General features: G+C 58.9%; 1 protein-coding gene across 2 annotated transcripts; it reads right to left on the bottom strand.

Moving 5' to 3' along the window:
• Positions 1-3,657: 3,657 nt before the first annotated feature.
• Positions 3,658-6,568, bottom strand: ACTG1 (actin gamma 1). 2 transcript variants are annotated; one of them, XR_010110737.1, is made up of 7 exons: positions 6,417-6,568; positions 5,915-6,043; positions 5,586-5,825; positions 4,871-5,309; positions 4,610-4,791; positions 4,163-4,517; positions 3,658-4,013 (listed from the first exon to the last, which is right to left on the bottom strand). XR_010110737.1 is itself a non-coding variant. In XM_003831125.5 (6 exons), the coding sequence occupies exons 2-6, from the start codon at positions 6,035-6,037 to the stop codon at positions 4,374-4,376; spliced, it is 1,128 nt and encodes a 375-aa protein (XP_003831173.1). In that variant the 5' UTR covers positions 6,038-6,043; positions 6,417-6,568; the 3' UTR covers positions 3,658-4,373. The 2 variants fall into 2 exon arrangements, 1 of the variants encoding a protein (XP_003831173.1); XM_003831125.5 differs by having other exon boundaries at positions 3,658-4,517.
• Between the last annotated feature and the right edge of the window lie 8,584 nt (positions 6,569-15,152).

The following is a 15,152-nucleotide window of genomic DNA, read 5'->3' on the forward strand; positions in this document are numbered from 1 at the left end:
CTACATGTCCTCAGACATGCATATAACCTAAAATATTTATTGTGATAAAAGGAAATATGTAGGCTGGGTACGGTGGCTCACGCCTGTAATCCCAGCACTTTGAGAGGCCAAGGCGGGCAGATCACCTGAGGTCGGGAGTTCGAGACCAGTCTGACCAACATGGAGAAACCCCGTCTCTACTAAAAATACAAAATTAGCCAGGTGTGGTGGTGCATGCCTGTAATCCCAGTTACTCGGGAGGCTGAGGCAGGAGAATCGCTTGAACCCAGGAGGTGGAGGTTGTGGTGAGCCGAGATTGCGCCATTGCACTCCAATTGGGCAACAAGAGCGACACTCCATCTCAAAAAAGAAAAAAAAAAGAAAGAAAAAGAAAAAGAAATATGGAACATAAAAGTTACCATTTTAATCATTTAAAAGTGTACAGGCCAGGCGCAGTGGCTCACACCTGTGATCCCAGCACTTTGGGAGGCCGAGGCAGGCAGATCACCTGAGGTCAGGAGATCAAGACCATTCCGGCCAACATGGTGAAACCCCGTCTCTACTAAAAATACAAAAATTAACCAGGTACACAGGCACACGCCTGTAGTCCCAGCTACTCGGGAGGCTGAGGCAGGAGAATCGCTTGAACCCAGGGGCCAGAGGTTGCAGTGAGCCGAGATCACACCACTGCACTCCAGCCTGGCAACAGAGCAAGACTCTGTCTCAAAAAAAAGTGTACAATTGGCTGGGTGCGGTGGCTCACGCCTGTAATCCCAGCACTTTAGGAGGCCAAGGAGGGTGGATCACCTGAGGTCAGGAGTTCAAGAACAGCCTGGCCAACGTATCGAAATTCTGTTTGTATTAAAAATACAAAAATCAGCTGGGTGTGGTGGCACACACCTCTAATCCCAGCTACTTGAGAAGCTGAGGCAGGAGAATCGCTTGAACCCAGGAGGCAGAAGCTGCGAGCTGAGATTGCACCACTGCACTCCAGCCTGGATGACAGAGCCAGGATGGTCTCGTTCTCCTGACCTCGTGATCTGCCAGCCTCAGCCTCCCAAAGTGCTGGGATTTACAGGTGTGAGCCACTGCTCCCAGCATTTTTTTTTTTTTTTTTTGAGACAGGGTCTTGCTCTGTCATCCAGGCTGGAGTGCAGTGGCTCAATCACAGCTGACTGCAACCTCAATCTCCCCAGGTTCAAGTGATCCTCCCACCTCACCCTTCTGAGTAGCTGGGTTACTACAAGCGTGTGCCACCAAGACAGGCTAATTTTTTGTATCTTTTGTAGTGGGATTTTGCCATGTTGTCCAGGCTGGTCTTGGACTCCTGGGCTCAAGCGATCTGCCTGCCTAAGCCTCCCAAAGTGTTGGGATTACAGGTGTGAGCCATCATGCCCTCACTGTCACTATTTTCCTTTTTTTTTTATTTTTTGTGGCCATCCTACTGGATGTGAAGTGATATCTCACTGTTATTTTGATTTGCACTTCCCTAATGATCCCCTGATGTTGAGTATCTTTTTCATCTCCCGGTTGGCCATGTGTATATCTGCTTGGGAGAAAATAACTTAAAGTCCTTTGCTCATTTTTAAATTGGGTTCTTTTTTGTTATTGATTTGTAGGTGTTCTTTACATATTGTGGATGCTAGATCCTTATCAGACATAATTTTGTGGGGGTTTGGGGATTTTTGTTTTTGAGATAGGGTCTCACTGTGTCACCCAGACTAGAGTGCAGTGGCTCAATCACAGCTCACTGCAGTCTCAAACCTCAAACTCCTATCAAGAGATCCTTTCTCCTCAGCCTCCTGAGTAGCTGGGACCACAGGCAGGCACCACCATGCTCAGCTAATAAAAAAAAAATTGGGGCCAGGCATGGTGGCTCACACATGTAATCCCAGCACCTTGAGAGGCTGAGGCGGGCAGATCACGAGGTCAGGAGATCGAGACCATCCTGGCTATCACGGTGAAACCCCGTTTCTACTAAAAAATACAAAAAGATTAGCTAGGTGTGGTGGCGGGCACTTGTAGTCCCAGCTGCTGGGGAGGCTGAGGCAGGAGAATGGCATGAACCCGGGAGGTGGAGCTTGCAGTGAGCCGAGATCACACCACTGCACTCCAGCCTAGGTGACAGAGCAAGACCCCATCTCAAAAAAAACAAAAAAAAAATTGGCTGGGTGCGGTGGCTCACGTCTGTAATCCCAGCACTTTGGGAGGCCAAGGCAGGCAAATCACCTGAGGTTGGGAGTTCAAGATCAGCCTGAGCAACATGGAGAAACCCCGCCTCTACTAAAAATACAAAATTAGCTGGGTGTGGTGGCGCATGCCTGTAATCCCAGCTACTCGGGAGGCTGAGGCAAGAGAATCACTTGAACCCAGGAGGTGGAGGTTGTGGTGTGAGCCAAGATCACGCCATTGGACTCGAGCTTGGGCAACAGAGGGAAACTCCGTTTCAAAAAAACAAAAAAAAATTTGTAGAGACAAGGTCTTGCCAAGTTGCCCAGGGAACCTGCACTGGGCAGTTCCAGAAGAGCTGCAGCTTTCAACGCTTGGAGAGTGCGTGACTGTCCCTGGTCCCCATGCCCTGGCCAGTGCTCAGAACTACCCATCTCCTGATTTCTGCTCATCTGATAGACACAAACTGGCATCTAATTTGTTTTAATGTGCATTTGCTGATGCCCAGTGTCCATGAGCATCTCACAGTTTGTCCTGTAAGTGCAATGCTTCACAGGACAAAGAGAATTTCTATCTTTTGCAGGTATCAGAGTCGCTGAGAAGAGTCATGCTGTGATGTGAGGTCACAGAACAAGGTAGGGTGGGAGCCTGGAGCTCAGTAAGCTCTCTGCAATTTATCATGTCTGCCTCCACCCCGACCCCCACCAAGCTTGAGCCTCCTCTCCCCCATCCCCATATGGGAGGGGGAGCTAGGAAGCACCACCACTTCTGCTTGAGTAAAATCTCTTCCAACAGCAGAACGATCCCTTGACCCGACTTAACATGAAATAGTTCTTCCAAATCTCTTTTCAACTGGTAGAGATCTTCCTTCCCTGTCCCAACCTCCAAATGACTTCTGCAGCTGTAAGCAGTTCATAGGAGCTATGCATTGGACTCCCAATCCCATCTACAGAGGCTCTCCCCTGGCACCTGCGGGGAGAAAAGCTGAAGTACAAAGGGCACTGGCTGAGCCTCTTACACCAGGTGAGGCCCTCGTTATTGGTAGATACTGAGTTCCAGGATTCAGTAACTAGCCAACTCCATGACTGCTGCGCTCTTTACACAAAGTAAAACTATCTCATATCCCATGTCCACCTGAGGGCTGGGGGGAGACTAAGGCAGGCCCCTGCTGATTCAGGTGGTTATTTTATGCCAAATATTTACCCAAGATGTCAAGACATCTAGTTTTTCCTAAATAACGGAAAAAGCCGTCTCAGGACTTCCCTCCCAGCCTGCTTATGATGTTGCTTCAGTTATTTCCAACACCCAAACCCACTAGGCTGCCTTATTCTTGCACTTTCGGTTTGGAAGAAATCAAACTGCTCAGTTTATTGTTAAGCCGTTTTCTCACCAGCCCACGAAGCCAAGCTGAGCAGCACCCACCACCCCCACCCCCAAGACTACCCAATACTTCCAGGTTGGTCTGTCTTTCCCAGCCCACTTGCTACTTCCCCAAACAGGAGCCATTCATCGGTTACGGCAGCACTTTTATTTTTCCTTACACAATGACGTGTTGCTGGGGCCTAATGTTCTCACATAACAGTAGAAAACCAAAATTTGTTGTCATCTCTTTAAAGAATCGAGAATTGCGTACAAAAAAAACCTTACATAAATTAAGAACGAATACATTTACAGGTGTAAATGCAAACCGCTTCCAACTCAAGGCAAGTAACAGCCCACGGTGTTCTGGCCAAAGACCAGCTAAGAAAGGAAACTGGGTCCTACGGCTTGGACTTTCCAACCCTGACAGACCCGCAAGACGAACAACTGGTTCTTGCCAGCCTCTAGAGAAATTCCAGAACACTCAGCCCTGACACGTTAATACCCTGCACAGATCAGAGGCTGCTGGCCACACAGACTCACCAAGCCACAGACTTGTCTTCCACAAGCACGTTCTTACCTCAGCCACGAAGTGACCAAGCCACACGTACTAAAGGTTGAACTCAAAGATATGTACAGGGTATTAAACAAATACCAAGGGGTACAGTTAACTTGAATACAAGGTCAAAATCAGCAACAAGTTCTACAATCCAGTGCTGATATCAGATACAAGCTTCAAGGACAATTTCTTTTCGAAGGCTTATTCCAGTTTCGTGAGGCTAGCATGAGGTGTGTGCATTTGCCAGGGGCAAATTTCTATTTTCAATTAACCCATGCAGCAAATGCTACGCATCTGCTGAGTCCGTTTAGAAGCATTTGCGGTGGACGATGGAGGGGCCCGACTCGTCGTACTCCTGCTTGCTAATCCACATCTGCTGGAAGGTGGACAGCGAGGCCAGGATGGAGCCGCCGATCCACACCGAGTACTTGCGCTCTGGGGGTGCGATGATCTGCAAAGACAGCCAGCATGGCTTCAGCTCGCAGAGCGCCCCCCAGTCAGCTCTCCCGAGCCAGGCACAGAGCCACCAACCCCTCGACTCACCTTGATCTTCATGGTGCTGGGCGCCAGGGCGGTGATCTCCTTCTGCATCCTGTCGGCGATGCCTGGGTACATGGTGGTGCCGCCCGACAGCACCGTGTTGGCATACAGGTCTTTGCGGATGTCCACGTCACACTTCATGATGGAGTTGAAGGTGGTCTCGTGGATGCCGCAAGATTCCATGCCTAGGGGACAGAGCCCTCCCTTAGTGATGCCGTGTCGCCCAGGATGAAAGAGCAGAAACCTTTAGCTCACAGCACCTACCCAGGAAGGAAGGCTGGAACAGCGCCTCCGGACACCGGAACCGCTCATTGCCGATGGTGATGACCTGGCCATCGGGCAGCTCGTAGCTCTTCTCCAGAGAAGAAGAGGATGCGGCGGTGGCCATCTCCTGCTCGAAGTCCAGGGCGACGTAGCACAGCTTCTCCTTGATGTCGCGCACGATTTCCCGCTCGGCCGTGGTGGTGAAGCTGTAGCCTCGCTCGGTGAGGATCTTCATGAGGTAGTCGGTCAGGTCCCGGCCAGCCAGGTCCAGACGCAGGATGGCGTGGGGGAGGGCGTAGCCCTCGTAGATGGGCACCGTGTGGGTGACCCCGTCTCCAGAGTCCATGACAATGCCAGTGGTGCGCCCAGAGGCGTAGAGGGACAGCACGGCCTGGATGGCCACGTACATGGCCGGGGTGTTGAAGGTCTCAAACATAATCTGAGGAGGGACAAGGGGCGGCTTAGTCAGGGACAGAGACCCACGGCCACCCCATGCTCACACGCCACAACATGCCGCATGCCAGTGTGATGTGTGGAGAAAAGAAAAGAACGCAGGCAGAAACCAAATGAGAAACCTGGAGGCTTCAGGGAGGAAATGCCGGGAGAGGAACAGAGCCTGGAACAGCGAAAGAAACACTTAAATGTCAGAAATCAAGCCGGGCAGAAAATGACTGGGGAAAGGACGGGAGGAGCACGGGCGTCGGCCGAGCCTCACCTGAGTCATCTTCTCTCTGTTGGCCTTGGGGTTCAGGGGGGCCTCGGTCAGCAGCACTGGGTGCTCCTCCGGGGCCACGCGCAGCTCGTTGTAGAAGGTGTGGTGCCAGATCTTCTCCATGTCGTCCCAGTTGGTGACGATGCCATGCTCAATGGGGTACTTCAGGGTCAGGATGCCACGCTTGCTCTGGGCCTCGTCGCCCACGTAGGAGTCCTTCTGGCCCATGCCCACCATCACGCCCTGCAGGGGACGACCCGTCAGCCTCGCCGGCGACACCGAACCCACCCCGCAACGCAGAACCCAGGAGCCCCGCGGCGCCATCCACTCACCTGGTGTCTGGGTCGCCCGACGATGGAAGGAAACACGGCTCGGGGAGCGTCGTCCCCAGCAAAACCAGCTTTGCACATGCCGGAGCCATTGTCAATGACCAGCGCGGCGATCTCTTCTTCCATTGCGACCTGCCCAGAAAAGGATAGACTCAGGCGGGCGCGTCTGTAACGCAGTCCCCTCCCCACAGCCAACTAATGCCCTCCCGCGGGGAAGCATCAGCCCTGCCCCAACCCCAGCGGCCGTGGCCTCCAAGATCGCAACCGCCTAGAACCGAAGGCCGGGCCTTTTACGCAACGTCCACGGCTCGGAACTCTGCACTGCGGCCGGGCCCCGCCCTGGACCCCCGGCGCCCCCCCAGCCCCGTCCGTCTGACCCGGCCCACCCCGCCTTTTGTTCCCGGGTAAGGCGCGACGAGGCCGCGGCAGCTGGAAGCGGGGCCAGCCGGGGTCGGGGGGCGCAGGCCTGAGACATCCAGCTCAGGCCCCGGGGCGGGGCGCTTACCGGCAGAGAAATGCGACAGCGGAGCGGCGGAAGAACAAAGCGTGAGAGCTGGCAGCGGCGACTGAGACCGACCGCGGCCTCCCCCGCCGTTATTTAAGCGGAAGCGGCGCGCCCGCGCGGCCCGGCGGCGCGCGCGGCCCCAGAACATGTCCATATATGGCGATCTTTCCGAAAGCCGGGCACCCATTGGCCCGCCCGGCAGGGACACGTGGGGCCCCGGCCCGCCCCGCCCCCAGCCCGCACCGCCTCCCAACGGCCCCGCCCGCGCCACCCCCGCGCGCTCGCGACCCTGCGCGGGCCGGCGGGCGGGTCTGGGTTGGGGCGCCCTCCGAGGGTCGCCGGGAGGGCCGAAGGGCTGACGGGCCTGGCCCCTCCCCGGGACTGCCGCGCCGTGGGGAGGGCCCTGCTGCGCCCCGAAACTGCCTGACCCGGGGCGGGGCCGCGCCGGAGCTGGGGTGGGTCCCCGAGTCCCCGGCCACGCTGCGGGGCTTTGCTCCCTGGGACGTCCCTTGCAGTCTTTCCCCTCGGGCTCCACGAGGATCCCGGGCGCCAGTGCCGGGCTGAGGAAGGGGCGCGGCGGGGATCCGCGACGCTCTGCGTCCCTGGGCGCGGGGGAGCTCTCAGGAGCCCTCACCTCGCCCCGGTCACCATAGGAAACAGCCCGCCCGTCCCCAAGCGCAGCCACCACCATGCAGGTCCCTCCACGGGGCGCCCTGCCCCGGATCTCCGTTCGTTTTAAGACCGAGGCCCCTTTCTACCCGACCCGACACATCCCTGCCCCTTAAATCACAGGCCTGATTGTCCCCAGGCGCGCGCTCTGGGTTGGGGCTACCCCGCCCCCTTATGTGCTGAGAAGGTGGTGTGGAGTGAGGCCTTTGTTTCATTCTGGTCACTTGGAGACATTATAGGGAAACTGAGGTAGACAACGGGAACCCTGACTTTTTTGAAGGTCGGCTCCCCAGCCTCGGGCGCTCGGGGGGATACCCTCTTCTATTTACGATACTAGTTAAGAGCAGCGATCAGGGCTGGCGTGGGTTTAGCCACAGGCTTGTCCAGGGCGCTCACTCCTCGCCAGGAGCGGCGCCGGTGCTTTGGTTACACCCCGAGAGGCGCCCGGCACTACGGTTTCCTTGTGCGCTGCTGGAATTTTCAGGGTTGGAGCGCCGGCCTCGGAGGGGTGGCAGTGAGGCCGCGCAGTGAGGGGACGGACTCGCCCGAGGTCGCAGGGCGTTCAGATTGACTCGACAGGCTGGGGGGCGGGGCCGGGGTCCCCACGCGGAGTCCGGAGCCCTGCAACGTTAGCTCGCGACCCCGTGTTTGGGAGTGAGAACAGCGAGTCAGGGCAAGGCGGCCGGCCCAGCTCACCTGCGGGCTGCAGTCAGCCCGGACGCCGAGACCCGTGCCCCAGGCCTCCCAGGGGTGCTGAGCCCCCCCAGGCCCAGAATCTCCGGGGGCCCGGGCAAGGCTGTCAGGTGTGTTCCCTCCCGTGGCGAAGCCGGGGCTGGGCCTCCAACAGACCCACCCGGACTCGCGTCCCTGGGCAGAACCACACAGCCTGCTCGACCCCCGGGTGAGGACTTCCACTTGGGGAGTCCCAAGATGCGACGTCACACACCGAGGGACACGAGGCGGGTGGACAATAGCCGCAAGCCCCTCCATCCTGCGTCCACCCCACACTACGTTCTGCTCCGGGCCGGCTGGGGACCCTGCCCCTCCGGGTCTCTGGTCTCCTCCGAAGCTTCTTTGTCTGGGAAGTGCGGGGAGGTGCCGGCCCCGGGCGCGCGTCCCCGTCCCCCACCTTTCTTCCCCACGTTGCGGACCCGAGGTCGCCAGGGTCGTGGGGGCGGGGGCGAGGCTGGCGCCTCGAGACCCCCGGGTTCCCCGCCACCCGCAGGGCCTGAGCCGCGGGGAGGGGCGGGGAGGGGACGCCGCCGCGGGCCGGGGGTGGAGAGCGACTTCCTCCTCCGCGGCCGCGTCACGCGGCAGGGGTCAAGGTGCGGCCCAGGTACGCGGCGGGGGGCGGTGGCGCGGCCATATTTGGCGATTTCGGCGCCGCCGGAGCCCCGCCCGCCTCCGCCGGGAAGCCCGGCCCGGGGCAGCGCCATCCCCGCCCGCCGCCGGGCCTGAGTCACGGCGGGCGGGGGGCGGAAGTAACGGACGGGGGGCGCCCGCCCGGCGCTCCTGGCCTTATTTAGTCAAGGAGGCCGCCGATTGGCGCGCGGGACAAAGGGGCGGCGGCCGGGCAGCCTCGGGGCGTAGGAGTGGCCCGGCGCCTCCGAGGGGTCGGGGCGGGAGCCGGGCGTGGGGGGCCTCGGAGCCTGGGGAGTCCCGGGACCGACGGCGGCGGGGATGCGGGTCTGCCTGTCCCTGGGATGCGGGCGGGCGGGCAGGGCGAGGCCTGGAGCCCGCGGGGCGCAGGGGGTTGGACCGCGCGCTGTGATTTTTCTGTTTTGCAGCGGGGCCTCGCCCAAGGTCGCGCGGGGCCTGTCCTGGATATGCTCCGGGAAGCCAGTGGCGCAGGGCAGCCGCCACCCTTCTGGAACCAGTGCCGGAGAGGGCCGGGCAGCTGGGCCTGGGGAGGGGACCGCATGGATGGAGCTGGGGGTAGCTGGGCGGCCTCCGGAGCCGGGAGAGTCGGCAGCTGCACTTCCGCCAGAGGTGGGTGTGTCCTTCACATTTCAGGAAGGGAGACTTGGGGCATAGAGAAGCGATGTGATTTTTCTTTTCTAGTTCAGTGCTGGCTTTGATGGCTTTTTATTATGACCTTGTTATGTCTTATTTTAGTTTCGGCCCATTTAGTGGATACGACAACAGTGGCCCAGGGCCTGCGCCCTCCACGGCCTGCACTGCCCCACCTCCAGCTCCTTGCCCTGTTCCTCCCTCTGCACCGGATCAGCCCCCGGACTCTGGGTCACCTCCACACCTGTTGACAGGGCCCCCCAGTCCCCACCGCCAACCACCTGGCCGGCTACTTGTCAGACAGACATGGGAGCTTGGGCATGGGTCCCCACCCCTAGCCTTTGCCTCTGTCAGTCTACCTGCCTGGAATGTCTACTTTTTCTTTATATTTTATTTTATTGTATTTTTGAGACAGTCTCACTGTCGCCCAGGCTGGAGCGCAGTGGCGCGATCTTGGCTCGCTGCAACCTCTGTCTCTGGGGTTCAAGCGATTCTCGGGCCTTAGCCTCCCGAGTAGCTGAGACTACAGGCATGCACCACCATGCCTGGCTAATTTTTGCATTTTTGGTGGAGACAGGGTTTCACCATGTTGGCCAGGCTGGCTTGAACTCCTGACCTTAAGTGATCCACTCGCCTAGGCCTTCCAAAGTGCTGGGATTACAGGCGTGAGCCACCGCACCCAGCCTGGAGTGTCTCATCTTCCACCACTAAATGAAACGATGGACCCTGAACAGAAAAAGGAACAGTGGTGGAAGAACTAGCAAAGCCTGCAGCCTTGAGTTTGGTCGTATCAAGGTTAATCTCTCAGTTATGGCAGTTGTCCCATGACCGTGTAAGATGCCAGGTTAGGGGACACTGGGAATAGAGCATTGGGAAACCTTCCCACTGTCTTTGCAACTTTTCTGTAAGTTTAAAGTTCTCCCATAATAAAAAGCTAACTTGAATCCAAGGCAAGCAAAGCTTCCCTACTCTCAGCCCACCTCCCTCTTCTCCCACACCCTTTTGGACAGATGAAATGCAAGGTGATGGCCCTGTTTCCTGAAGCTCTTTCCAGGGCCTGGCTGGCTCCCTTGGGCAGGTCTGGAGTGGGCTCTGCCTCTTCAGGAACAGTGGTCCCAAGGCTGGTCCCGGTGGGCAAGGCTGGTTTCCTGCAACTCGGCCTGGCTGCCTCTGAGTTTTGGCTCAAGGGACAAGGCCAGGGTCCCACACTTCTGTCTCCTGGCTGGTGCCCAGCTTGGGGCTTGGTTCTCCTGCCCCACTGCGCAGACTGAAGCTCAGAAGGCTCAGCTGGCTGCCCCCCACCCCACCCCTGCGGAGTCACTGGGCAGCTGGCTATGAGTGGCCAGGTGCTGCTTGTTTGGTCCCAGGACCAGGTCTCTGCATGTGTTGTCCAATTCTCACCTGGTCCCCAGACCAGGTCTCTGCATGTGTTGTCCAATTCTCACCTGGTCCCCAGACCAGGTCTCTGCATGTTTTGTCCAATTCTCACCACTGGAGGAGAGTCCCAGACCGTGCAGTTTCACAGGGAGGGAAACTGAGGCAGTCTCCTGGGTCAGGGTAATTAGCCAGAAACAAGGTCACATTCTGGGAGGTCAGAAGGTTCTGGAGGGCGGTGTGGGCACTCCACACGAGGGTTAGGGGCTTGAATGCACACAGACACTCAGGCCAAGAGTCCCTCAACCCCACTCCCCTGCCCCGCCCCACCCCCGCTGCTCCAGGCCTTCTGGAGACAGGATCCCTGTTGCAGTTTACCTGAGGCTCCCCATCCCCACTGTGAGCAGGAACCAAGGAGGCCCCTGGAAGAGCCCTGAGTTGGGAGTCGGACACCTGGGTTCTGGTCCCGGCTCAGCCCTGTGCCTGCCACGTGACCTCTCTGTACCCCATTTCCTATCAAAAAAGAGGAGAGGGGTCTGCGATGTGAGATGTGTGGCCCATCAGGGGCTCTGAGGCTGCTTGCCCTCCTGTGTGGACAGGAAGTCTGGGGACAGGAGGCCGTCAGGTGGCCCAGCAAACCCCCCAGGTGTCTTGCCTGACACCCAGGGGTTCAGTTTTCGGTGATGAGTAAGACGTGCTCAGTGCCTCTGTGTGTCGTGTGTGAGACCTGAGACCAGGGTGCCTGCTCCTCCCTCTGTTCCCAAGGGCATAGCCCCAGGCCCGTCTGTGACCCTCCACTGGGCCCGAGAAGAAGGCTCCTTTCCCCAGGCCTCATTCCCCTGTGGCCTCCCAGAGCCGCACGGAGTGGGGAGGGTCTGCTCTCCACCTGGCCATTGTGGGCCCCACCCCAGGAGCTCCTGCCACCCCCCCCACCCAGTCCCACTCCTTCCTCCCCAGAGGCCGCGAGGCCTGAAGTTTGTGTTTCCCCTCAGGGTGGTTCTTAGCTGCGGTCACAGATTGCAGGGGAGGAGCCAGAAACGGAGATGAAACCGAGGAGCCCCCACCCTCTTCACAGGGCTAAAGCCAGAAACCACCGTCCCAGGCCACAGCCTGCCTCATGTGGCCATGCCTGCTCCCTGGCAGTGCGCGTCCTGCAACCCTTCCCACCCCAGGGCCTCGGCTTCTGCAATGAATCCCCATGTTTCAAATCCCCGCTGCTCCCAAGGCTGCCTGCTGCCTTGGGGTAGAATCTAAGCTCCTTCCCCTGGTGCTGGAGGCCCACAGGGTGGGCGCTGCCTGTCCCTCCACTCCTTCAGCGCCCTGACCACCGCCTGGCTGTTCCTTTGCCCCCAAAGCTCTCCCACTGGCTGCCTCCTCCTGGCACGCCCCCATGCCACCCACGACGTCCCATCAACTATTGATTATTAGCTTTTTCACCCACTCTCTGCCCTAGAGCATTGGTTCTTGGGGCACAGCATCCTTGTCCTCCACAGTGAAGCTGGTGCCCCTGTACCTGGCATAGCCCCTGTACCTGGCATAGCACCTGCCCAGCAGCTGCTCGTGCAGGAAGCCCAAGTAGGGGTGGAATAGAGAGGGAGGAGTTCCCAGCCCTGGAGGAGGGAGCGGAGAGGAAGGCTCGCAGCTGCCTCCTATCTCAAAAACGTGGAAGGGGCTATAACTCTAGGGCTGGGAGGGAGGGGAGTCGTTTTTGCTGACTCTCCGCACGGACCCTCTCCTGCCCGCTAGCTGGTCAGCTCCTCCAGCTCTCCCCGCGGCAGCAGGCCAGGGAGCGGATGTCTTGTCCAGTGTGCGCGGGGCACCGAGGTAGGGAAAGCCTGTTTAACCCGTCCAGCCCCTCCTGCTCTGGCCTGCAGCTCGCCCAAGCAGCTCTGCAGAGCGACTAGGTCAGGGCCTCTCCAGGTGTCTCCACTCGAGGGACGGCTGGCGCCACGCGGAAAAGGGGAAGCGGGTCAGGGCGGGACAAGGGCAAGAGGTTACTGCTCTGGGCGCTGTGTCCTAAGGGCTGCCTCTTGTCTGCGGAGAATGGAGGGTGCTGGGGGTCAAGCCCGGACTCCGTCTGGGTACCCGAGTCTTAGCCACGCCATCCTTCCCCAGCGCGCCGCGGGGGCGGGCACAGCAGGGCGGGCGTGGCTGGGAGACCGGCTGTGCCTCGCCGCCCCGCCCGTCCCAGGCCGGGAAGCTGGGACTTGAGCTGGTCTGCATTCGGGCAAGGTGAGCCCCGGGATGTCTCTCAGGCAGGGCCCAGGGCTGCACGCCCTAACTTGGTGCGGGGTCGCGGCGGTCCAGCCCGGCTGCACGTCGTCGCGCGCTCCTTGCAGCTCCCAGCCGGCCACCCCGCGCTCCTGCGCCCCCGCCCCACGCAGTCGGCCTCTCCTGACCCCCAGGTGCACGCAGGGCGCGGGCCTGGGCCTCAGCTCCGCGCACTCCCCCGGGGACGCGGCACCGGGGCTTCGGGTGGGCCCAGGACCCGCACTCAGCACGCACTTCCCCCGCCGAGCACTGTCTGGCAGCGGGGACGCACCCCCAGGACCACGAGCTCGGAGGCCTGGGGCCGGGAGATGGCGCCCGTGGAGTGGGTCCCGCGAGAAGGCCGGGAATGGCGGGCCGCTGTCGTTCCCACCTGGGCCGCCAGGTGGGTGCCGCTATCGCCGCGAGGCCGCACCTGTCGCGCTGCCGGAGCCCGCGCCTGCCCAGGAGGGACCCCCGCTCCTCCCTCCGCCACTGGGCGGGGCCGGTCGCTGAGTCACGGCCGCACACCGGACGGTGACAGAGGCAGGGCTGCCTGGGGAGGGGCCGGTGACCTCAGCCAGGGCTGACGCGGAAAAGTGGGATGGGGTCACCCATGGCAGTGGATGAGGGGGTGGCCCGGGCCTCCACTCGCTGCCCACGCTAGATGTCCGGGGTCCCTCCTGCGACCGAGGACAGGAGGCACCCACAGAGGACCCCAACACGGGGACCCTGGCCCTGAGTGCGGGGCGTTTTTCCCGCACTCTGCTCCCCTAGCAGATGGCCCCTGCTAAGCACCAGTTCCCAGAAGAAAGGAAAGGGCTGAGAGGCTGGATGGAGGCAACACAGCAGGAAAAGGTGGCTCCAGGGCTGGAGGGGTGGGACTCAGAGCTCTCACTACATACACCTGCTGGGGACAGAGGCTTCTCCGGCTTTCCCAGGGCTGGGCCAGGCCGTGGCAGGGGCCGCCCCAGACCTGTGTCCCAAGGGGCCAGGTTGTTTGCGGCTGGGCTGGCTCCGGGAAAGTCAGAGGGGGCACTGCCGGACAGGGGATGTCCAGTGCCACACCAGGGCAGTCACACTTCCTCCTGGGGCCGTGGAGACACAGGAAGGCCTAGGGGAGGGGTGGGGGGAGAACAGACTCAGGAGGTGACCCTGAAGGTGGAGAGGCCCGAGCTGGGGTCACACCACGCCCAGGGAAGGACCGTGGTTGGCCCAACCCATGTGTCCACTTGGTCTGTGGGAGGGAATCACCCTGGGGAGCCCCCTATGCCTGGCCCCCACCCACACACACCTTGGGCTCTCTTGAAGGTTAACTGTGCCCAGCACCTTGACAAGCCCCATTTCCTCCAGTCCTTAGGACAAGGCATCCTTTGGGGGCGTCGCCAAGCTGGGAAGGTGAGCCCCCGAGTCAGTGTTGAGTTTGCGTATCGGCAAGTGCCTTGAGCTCACACCCCTGGAACTGGCAGTTTGGTGAGAGATGGAATTTCAAGTTGAGAACTGGCCTGGGATTTTGAACGCTTAGTCCCTGTGTCTTGCTGGCACTGCTGCTGATGAGAAATGAACGTCACTGGATTCCTGATCCAGAGTCCAGGTGTTGTGTTTCTCTAAGAGCCTTCAGGCTTTTCCTTGCTGATCTAAAACTGCTTCATGTCCCTGGTGATGCTTTTGCATTCATTATCTTGACTACTTCCTAGGCCCTGTTCTTGCTAATTTGCTTGTATTATTTCTTTTACAATTTCTTTCTTTTGTTTTCTGTTCTTCTGTTTTGGGATTTCTGTTAATTGGGCATTATACCTTCTGGATTTATTCTCTAATATTCCAGTTTTTTTCTTCTGTCTACTTTTTTAAACCTTCTGGGATATTTCCTTGACTTCTAACTCTTCAGCGGAGTTTTTCATTTTATTTATTATAGTTTTTAACCTTTTGGTTTTGAAATTTTTTTTTCTTTTTTTTGAGACAGAGTTTCACTCTTGTTGCCCAGGCTGGAGTGCAATGGTGCGATCTTGGCCCACCGCAACCTCTGCCTCCCAGGTTCAAGCGATTCTCCTGCCTCAGCCTCCCTAGTAGCTGGGATTACAGGCATGTGCCACCACGCCTGGCTAATTTTTGTATCTTTAGTAGAGACGGGGTTTCTCCATGTTGGTCAGGCTGGTCTCAAACTCCTGACCTCAGGTGATCCACCCACCTTGGCCTCCCAGAGTCCTGGGATTACAGGCATAAGTCAAGCCCAGCTTTATTTATTTATTTATTTATTTTTTTGAGACAAGGTCTTATTCTGTCATCCAGGTTAGAGTGCATTGGTGCCATCTCAGTTCACTGTTAACCTCAACCTCCCAGGCTCAAGCAAACTTCCCACCTCGGCCCTCTCCATCCCCCAGCAGCCAGGACTACAGGTGTATGCCACCATGCCTGGCTAATGTTTGTATTTGTAGT

The sequence above is a fragment of the Pan paniscus genome, chromosome 19, assembly GCF_029289425.2.
Source record: "Pan paniscus chromosome 19, NHGRI_mPanPan1-v2.0_pri, whole genome shotgun sequence".
Lineage (NCBI taxonomy): Eukaryota > Metazoa > Chordata > Mammalia > Primates > Hominidae > Pan > Pan paniscus.

Excerpts from the sequence above, each read along its gene's own strand:
- ACTG1 (XM_003831125.5), bottom strand. The coding sequence starts at position 6,037 with ATGGAAGAAGAGATCGCCGCGCTGGTCATTGACAATGGCTCCGGCATG. Across the intron at positions 4,792-4,870 it reads GTTCCAGCCTTCCTTCCTGG|GCATGGAATCTTGCGGCATC; the intron begins GTAGGTGCTGTG and ends TCTGTCCCCTAG. Across the intron at positions 4,518-4,609 it reads CCAGCACCATGAAGATCAAG|ATCATCGCACCCCCAGAGCG; the intron begins GTGAGTCGAGGG and ends CTGTCTTTGCAG.